Raw genomic sequence first — 8761 nt, forward strand, 5'->3', positions numbered from 1 at the left:
TTTAACCAATAGAGCATGGCAGCTCCAAATACCAGATCCCTCAATTACCAAATTCAAATTGTCAATAATCACCCCTTCTTCAGGATTTTACGCACGAGGTTTGGTGTAAGACCACTAACCTCTTGGTAATATGTAGATATCTATTATATGGGACAATTAATTTATTAACTTTTGTGTTTTTCAGGTAGGTAAGCGAGATTCGAAATTTCGAAGTTGAATGGAATCATTGTTTCAGTGCTATACTGTCCTACGTGTTGCGTCAAACGAAACCAAGTATACTCGGTAAGTTGCTCCACATTATTCCCTGTGTAGTCGGTTGCAAGGTAAGTTGCAACTTGAACGTAGTACAAAGAAGAAAAAATTTGGTAGAAAAAATAAATTGCATTTTCATTCAAGAGCTGGAGGGCATTTTCTACCAGAAATCAGACCATTAAGAAACGAAACGTGGAATACAATTGTACATAGATATTTATATAACCATAACCATAAAACCGTGGTAATAAATAATTTATTGTTATGGCTACTAACTTCTTACGAATTACGATTGTACAATACACCAATACATAGATATTTATATAACCATAATCATAAAACCGTGGTAATAAATAATTTATTGTTATGGCTACTAACTTCTTACGAATTACGATTCTAAACAGCTAACCATTTCTATCCGCCACTTTTAAATCTTCTAACACAATTCAAGTCAAACTTTAATTTCAAAATTCAAATTCTTTGTGCACCACACCAACTCACACAACATGGCTTCGTCAGCTGAAAAGAAAGCAGAGTTTCGACGGTACCTTGAATCATCGGGCGTGATGGATGCTATTGTCAAGAGTCTTGTTCAGCTGTACCAACAAGCCGAGAGACCGGCTGACCCGATAGAGTTTGTACGAAACCAGTTGGGATGTGTTGCTGGTGACAGCAGCGGTGGCGGTGGATGCGAGGAGAAAGACAAGAAAATTGAAGAGCTCAACAAGACGATAGAAGAGATGACGAGTAAACTGTCCAAGTATGAGCCGGTAGAGGGAGCTCACGAGCCTGCTGCATCTGCAGCGCCAGTAGCAGCACCTCCAGCAGAAACTACTGATGCTCCAGCGGATGTAGCGCCTGAGATTCCGTCAGAACCCCCAGCAGAGGCACCTGCTGAAGGAGCCGCACCTGCTGAAGGAGAAGCAGCAACTGGGGCGGAGACGGTAGTTCCGGATGAACATACTGAAGAACAGCCTCCTGCTTGAGGTGGATAATGTAAGAAAATTGGAAAGTAAAATACATCACTACACACATTTTTAAAAATATTTCAAGTGTTGATAGATTGGTACTCTTTCCCTTCTCATTTACGTAAGCAAGAAGTCTCTTTAGCGAGATCTTGCCGATACTTATAGGAGTATTTTAAATTTGGCTTTTTTTTAGCATCAGGCACCAGCATAAAGTTGGCTCTTAGGCAGCTCGAAGAGTGTGACCAAAAATCAAAATCTTGCCGATACTTTAGTATTTTAAATTTGGCTTTTTTTTAGCATCAGGCACCAGCATAAAGTTGGCTCTTAGGCAGCTCGAAGAGTGTGACCAAAAATCAAATATTTGGTTATTATTCGAAATGAAAGCCTTGTTTATAACATACATAGCGTTCAAGATTGGTACTCTTTCCCTTCTCATTTACGTAAGCAAGAAGTCTCTTTAGCGAGATCTTGCCGATACTTATAGGAGTATTTTAAATTTGGCTTTTTTTAGCATCAGGCACCAGCATAAAGCTGGCTTTTAGGCAGCTCGAAGAGTGTGACCAAAAATCAAATATTTGGTTATTATTCGAAATGAAAGCCTTGTTTATAACATACATAGCGTTCAATTTATTTCATACACATACATAACGATTTGTGCTGTGCTTTTTCATTGCTACAATAGTCAGAGTTCAAGTCTTGAAATGAACCGCACAGCAACACTGTTGGCCAGAATAGTCAGAATACACAATACTTATCTCCCTTGTAATTACGAATACGAATGTTACATCATAGCAAATACGCGGGCCACACACATCATGCTAACTTACGTAATTACGAATACGAATGTTACATCATAGCAAATACGCGGGCCACACACATCATGCTAACTTCTGAGGTCTGGGGAACCTGTTGCTAGTGATCTTCAATCTTGATGCTATATTACTTCATGGTCAATTCTGACTTCTCATGACGTTGAAGATCCTCAGATGGTTCTTCATAACTTGGATTTAGTTTGAACCTCCTGGGAGAAGGTTGGGGTTGGTTGTGAATTTCGAACTTTCGGTCATTTCACTTTTTTGATACAAATTTTCATAGCTGTTTTCGAATATAGTTACATGATAATTGATATAAAAAAATGACATACTTAACGTACCTAAAAATGTCAACATTTTCAACAACCTTTGCTTCACTTTTTTGATACAAATTTTCATAGTTGTTTTCGAATATAGTTACATGATAATTGATATAAAAAAATGACATACTTAACGTACCTAAAAATGTCAACATTTTCAACAACCTTTGAAAGTTAAATCTACCTATAAAAAAATTCTAACACATCATCGTTAGTAGAGCTAAATCCCCGGTGTGGTTGGGTATTTCGTATAAAGTGGCAAAGCTAGCTATGATAAATTTGTGAAGAATAAACATATTGCGGCCTTCGGCCGCTGCCTGCTTTTGCTAATAGATCTACTTTCAAGCATAAATGCGGCCTTCGGCCGCTGGCAAAGCCGGCTATGTAAGCTGAGTTAAAAAATAAATATAATGCGGCCTCCGGCCGCTGTTTTTTATAATATACTAGCCGAAACCCGTCGCTTTGCTCCGGATTTCTGCTAGTAAATCCTTAAGGCATGGCCGTACATGTCACTCATCCATTTAGTGATCTTGCTCGGCGTAGCTCAACAAAAACGAACCGGAAAATAGCCTATAACCTTCACGGGAGTGCAAGCAATAAGTTGACAAAGTTTCATAGCAATTGGATGAGCGGTTTGGCCAGGCATAAAGTTCGAACAAACACAATTTGCTTTGCGAACTTGTTTTGAACACTCTTGTTTAGCTGCAATGTATTCTGTTCTAATAAATTTAAATGTTGTTTTAAGAAAAGAAAAATCCATTTCATTACAGAAAAAGTTGAAAGTAAAATAAAGTTTCTGTTAGGGAGAGGTGGGCAAAGAAGATCTAGATTATGAGATTCATAACTGGCAAAAAATAAATAGAATAAAACTACCATTAACTGAATATCCTTCTTCCTAGGGACGGGACGTAATAACTAATAAAGCAATAAAGGGAAGATGTGATTAGAATGCTAGAAAAAAATCTGGAACTCGGGATGGTGATGGAAAATTTGGCTATGGTATTCATCCGCCATTCACCCAAACAGACATTTTATCCATAAACATAGTACATAAAGAAAGTAGCATACATTATATACCTACTCGTTTTGTAACCATAAGCCATAAGTCTAGGGTTATTGCGAATCAACGCAGCGTTCTAATTTCTAAGTTAACTGGGAAAAGGTATTGTGGGAGACTTAACAACCCTTCATCCTTCGATTGGTAATAGCAGTCGTGAGCAAAAATTCTTTTCTCTTCTCGTTCCTCTCATTCTTGCCATTTTTCTCGGTTTAAACAGAATAAAAGTAAATAGAAAAGAAAGTTTCGCAAATTTCGTTGTGGGGCATTTGCGGCGACCCGGACCATCTGTTACGTAGTTACATCAAGTTGTCTGTTCTTGATGTTGCACTATCATGAAACCCCCACGTAAAATGAAATTTTTGGACACTGAATATAATGTAGCCAAGACCCTCTTGGTTCACAATATGAACTCACATACAAAGGACGCTTTGTTACTTAAGAAGACATAACCAGCTTACAAGTCTGCTAGAGCTCTGAAAGAAACAAACAACCCTCCTCCCCTAGCTTAGGGCGCGGGATGCTGAAACCCTTTCCGGTTTATTTCGGTTTCTCATTTTAACGGGTCCCAGTTAGATAGGTTTGACTGTAGTATATTTACGCGACAAAATCAAAATTACGATTATGAAGGGGAGATTTTTGAGTCTCAGCTTAGCCAAAGAGTCTGAGTAAGGTCTACAGTTTTCACAGAACTACTGGTTTATTATATCGTAGCAATGAAATTACCGTTCGTGGTAACAATAATAGACACATGGTGGTCTGTGTTGAAGTATGCCATGCACATCCCGTGGTATGCTCCATATCAGATGGGCGATAAGAGACACGTTAATTCCCATTTATATGTAAATGCTAAGTCAAGATAAGAATTATTCGTCTTTTTTTTATGAGATAGCTATTACCGTGAGTCACCCAGTAAAACAACGAAAAGGTTGCGTTATTGTTCGACCCTGTATAATGATGTGACTTGAAACCACGGTTTTGTGAAATATGAGTCGAGATAAAGAAACTGCTAGAGAGAGAGAGGGAGGGAGGGAGAGAGAGAGGAGAAAGGAGGGAAGAGGAAAGATGAGAGAGAGACAGGGGGAGAACATATTTCGCATTACAAAAAACCTCATTCGCATTAATAAAATTATGTTTGTAATTTTATATTGTATATTTGTAACATTGTAATATAAGCAAACGTACATTAATTTGTATAAATAAATGCTTTATTGAATTGAATTAAGAAACAGAGAGAGATATTGTATTCAGTGGTTGGATGGAAGAGGTCAATCATGAGAACCCTCCCACTTTAAACAAAGCTAAAAAAAACTTTCCTTATTCAATGCAATCCGGAGGTCCCGGGTTCGATTCCTGGCGGGGTCGAAATAAATCATGACCAGAGAGAGAGAGAGAGAGAGAGAGAGAGAGAGAGGGAGAGAGAGAGAAGAAAAGAGTGGTGAGGGGAAGGATAAAGGAGGGAAGAGGAAAGATGAGAGAGAGAGAGACAGGGGGAGAACATAATTCGCATTACAAATAAACATAATTCGCATTAATTATGTTTGTAATTTTATATTGTATTTGTAACATAAGCAAACGTACATTTGTATAAATAAATGCTTTATTGAATTGAATTGAGAAACAGAGAGAGATATTGTAAGCATAAAGAAGAATTTAAGGGTTGGTGTTATGGTACCCCAGAGTTTCCATTGTTTCGAAGTTTCGAACCACCAACCTCCAGATCTCAAGTTCAGCACGCTAACCACCAATGAGATTGATTACAAAATAACTACATACCTAATAACAAACAGGGAATAATAAGTATAAAGGAGAAGTTGGTAGGTACAAATTCAGTGGTTGGGTGGAAGAGCTCAATCATGAGAACCCTCCAACTTTAATTAAACAAAGCTAAAAAAAACTTTCCTTATTCAATGCAATCCGGAGGTCCCGGGTTCGATTCCTGGCGGGGTCGAAATAAATCATGACTTAAATTAATCAATGTGATTTCTCAATTATTTGGCCTTAAGATACCATGTAACCATGTATCATAATGGCTAAATAAATAATTGATAAATCACATTGATTGATCTCAGGTACCATAAGCGTTGTACAAAACAATACAGACTTAAATTAATTTTTTAGATTTTTTTTTCAGCCCCTTTCTCAGGGGTGGTGTTTTGACATCCCCCTAGGAGGTTCCTACTGTATCAACGTGTGGCCCTGGGGGAGGGGGAGTTGAGTGTTTTGATGTGCACGAAACGTCACCCGCCCGAAAAAACTCGTTTACTTCGAAAATGAAATGAAAACAAGCACTACTTTATTCCTGATGTTAACGCTGTTTGCTGTTTCTTTTCCACTTTTTTGGAAGTGAAACGAAGGAGAAGACGACAAAGAAGAAGAAGGAGATAAAGGAAGAGGAGGTGGAGAAAAAGACGAAGAAGAAGGAGAAGAAGAAGAAGGAGGAGGAGTAGAAGGAAAAGAAAAAAGAGGAGAGAAGAAAAAAAAAAAACAACTTTTCTGTAACATTTCCTCTTTGAGCTGTGCGCTGAATACGAAATAAAAAGAGGTGGGGGATTTTTTTCCCCCCAACTTTTCTGTAACATTTCCTCTTTGAGCTGTGCGCTGAATACGAAATAAAAAGAGGTGGGGGATTTTTTTCCCCCAATTCCTCAGAGATCCGAAAGGGTAAAAAAATAGGGAGTCGTGGAAATGAGGTATAATCTATTATGTGTGAGATGTGGAGGAGGAGGAGGAGGAGGAAAAGGGAGGACGATGAGGAGGAAGAAGAAGTCTTCTCAAAGCTAGACGCAGAGGATGGAGTAAGAGGAGGAGGAGGAGGAGGAGGAGGAGGAGAAAAAGAAGAAGTATTCTCGAAGATAAACTCGGAGGACGAGGGAAGGGAAGAGGAGAGATCAAAAAGAAGAAGTATTCTCGAAGATAAACTCGGAGGACGAGGGAAGGGAAGAGGAGAGATCAAAAGGAGGAGGAGGAGAAGAAGAAGAAGGCAAAGAAGGAAGAGGAGACATTTGGAGAACAAGGTAAAGAGGGGCAAGGAAGAGAAGGCGAAGAGGTAGAAGAGAAGGTAGAGGGGGCAAAGAAGAAGGAAGAGAAGGCGAGGGAGGAGAATAAGTAGAAGGAGGAGGAGGCGAAGCCAAACTCTGTGGATGTGGTGAAAGCCAAAAAGTCAGAAACTTGGAGAATTCCACAGGGACTGAAACGAAGCTCTGACGAACTTTTCGGTGGTAGACTTTTGGGAATGTGGGGGGATAAGGCATGAAGTTTACTCCCAAATTACATTTAGATTTAGCTAAGGTTATATGGAAATATAGACCTTTTTTATAGGTTTTGACTTTCTGTACATGGGTTTTTGACTTCTGTACTTGCACAGAGTCAAAACTAAAGGACCTGTAAAAGTTATACAGAAAAATGACCTCTTCGGGGGGCATTTTTTTTATCTTTAAATTTGTTAATCCAGTTAAATAGGTTTTGCTACTTCTTCCCTTCCTTGCTATAGGTGTTAGGTATACATAGCTAATCAAAGACTTTAAGCTCTTTAAAGATTAAACCCAAGATTCCCCAGTAAAAATATTTCATCTCGAAAGTTCTATAAATGCAACCCAAGACAAATTACTAAGCCAATGAAGACATTTTCAGCAAGATTTAAGATTCAAAAGAAGATACAAAAAGATAAAAGATGCAGCTGAAAAGAAAGATAGACGAAGCAAAGGATTTTCCAGGTAAACAAATTAAGGACACGACACAAGCAGACTAAAAAAAATCTAAAGACACACAAAAAAGACATTTCTACGTGAATCCAAAACAGGAAGCGAGACAAAACTGTTTGTAGCAAACACAATAACAGACGTAATAGCGAATTAGCGAAGAAATAGCAGAAGATAAAAAGAAGGAGGAGGAGAGACACAAGAAAAGATTAGGGCAGGTCGAGAGAGGGGAGGAGATGGAGGGAGAAGAAAAATAATAAGAACATTCAGGGAGACAAAAGGTATGAAGAAGAAAACGAGAAGGAAAATGGGAAGGAAAAGGAGAACAAGAACAAGAAGGAGATAGTTTAAGAATAATAAAGAAAAGGAGAAGACGACAGTAGGAGAAAAAGAAGAAGAAGAGGATGACTACAGAAAAGAAGAAGAAGAAAAAGAAGAAGAAGAAGAAGAAGAAGAAGAAGAGGAGGAGGACGAGGACAAGGACGAGGAGGAGGAGGAGGAAGACAACGAAGGAAAAAAAGAAGAGGAAGGAGGAGTAAATAGAAAAGCAAGAAAAATAGAAGCTAGAAAGTCGAATAAGCAACGCATTAACAAAACGTGTTAAAACTATGTTCTTAATTTTGTCTCCTTGTTGTTGTTTAAACGAACTATTATTTTATACTCTCACTTTGCTGGTGGAAAAAGCAGGAGAGGAAGGGGAGGAGGAGGAGGAGAGAAAAGGACACATAAATAATAATGAAAAAATAATAAATATAATAATAAAGTAATTTTGCCTTAAGTTATTATGAAACTATTGTTCAGCCTAGAAAATGTAGGTACCTACTATTCTTTCAAATAGAATAGAAATTCCTGTAATATTAGTTTCTTCATTCATAGAAATTTTCGTAAGTTTGTCTTCGACAGAATATTTGTCTATGTTATGTAGGCATTATTATTAGCCCACCTCTGTGGCCGAGTGGTCAAGAGCACTGACTCTCAACCTGGAGGTGCTGGGTTCAAATCCCGGCCATTGTGGAAATTTTCTGACCGAAATTTTCCGTTCCTGGATAGGCATGGATGTAAAAGAATGTGTTTTGAAGTGACGCGAACGCGGTTCCAAGGTACCTACAATTATTTATTTATTTTTTTTTTTTTCAATTTCGAAAAAAGGCATTATTATTACATCTCTACTAAGTACTTAACTTGTATAAAGCGAGAAAGACAGCGTTGATAATAAGTTATGAAACAATGAAGCATTATTTATGGAAACAATTGGCAAGATAAGAGAACTTCCTACGCCTATAAACAATTTCTCATCATTTCTCTCTCAATCTCTATTTTCTCCACAGATCTGATTTATGACTTCCTTTCTATGACGTGTTTCTCGAGAAACGCAAGAACAAGATTTTCACTTTCCTCTCCACAGCGAAGTTAGCTGGTAGGGTATTAACGCGTCTACCTTGCAAGCGCTAGGTCCTGGGTTCGATTCGATTTTATCCTAAACAGATAAGGTTCTTGGACGTCTAACAGGTATTGTTCTGTTAAATTAGGTACAAGTTTAGGGCTCTTTTGAGATTTTTTTTTTTTTTTTTTTTTTTTAAAATGGCCGCCAAAAAAAAAGGCATTAAAAAAATTTTTTTTAAAAAAAAAAAATAATTAAAAACCCTGCCCG

At 38.0% G+C, this 8761-nt stretch overlaps 1 protein-coding gene across 1 annotated transcript; it reads left to right on the forward strand.

Annotated features, from left to right (window-relative positions):
• The first annotated feature begins 758 nt into the window (after positions 1-758).
• On the forward strand, positions 759-1238 carry LOC103511242 (c-Myc-binding protein homolog). Its single transcript, XM_008475960.1, has one exon. It carries the CDS (start codon positions 759-761, stop codon positions 1236-1238), a length of 480 nt encoding a protein of 159 aa, XP_008474182.1.
• Positions 1239-8761: the final 7523 nt, after the last annotated feature.

Source organism: Diaphorina citri, unplaced genomic scaffold, assembly GCF_000475195.1.
Source record: "Diaphorina citri unplaced genomic scaffold, Diaci psyllid genome assembly version 1.1 scaffold691, whole genome shotgun sequence".
Taxonomy (NCBI): domain Eukaryota; kingdom Metazoa; phylum Arthropoda; class Insecta; order Hemiptera; family Psyllidae; genus Diaphorina; species Diaphorina citri.

Coding starts and splice junctions, on each gene's coding strand:
- LOC103511242 (XM_008475960.1), top strand. CDS start 759: ATGGCTTCGTCAGCTGAAAAGAAAGCAGAGTTTCGACGGTACCTTGAA.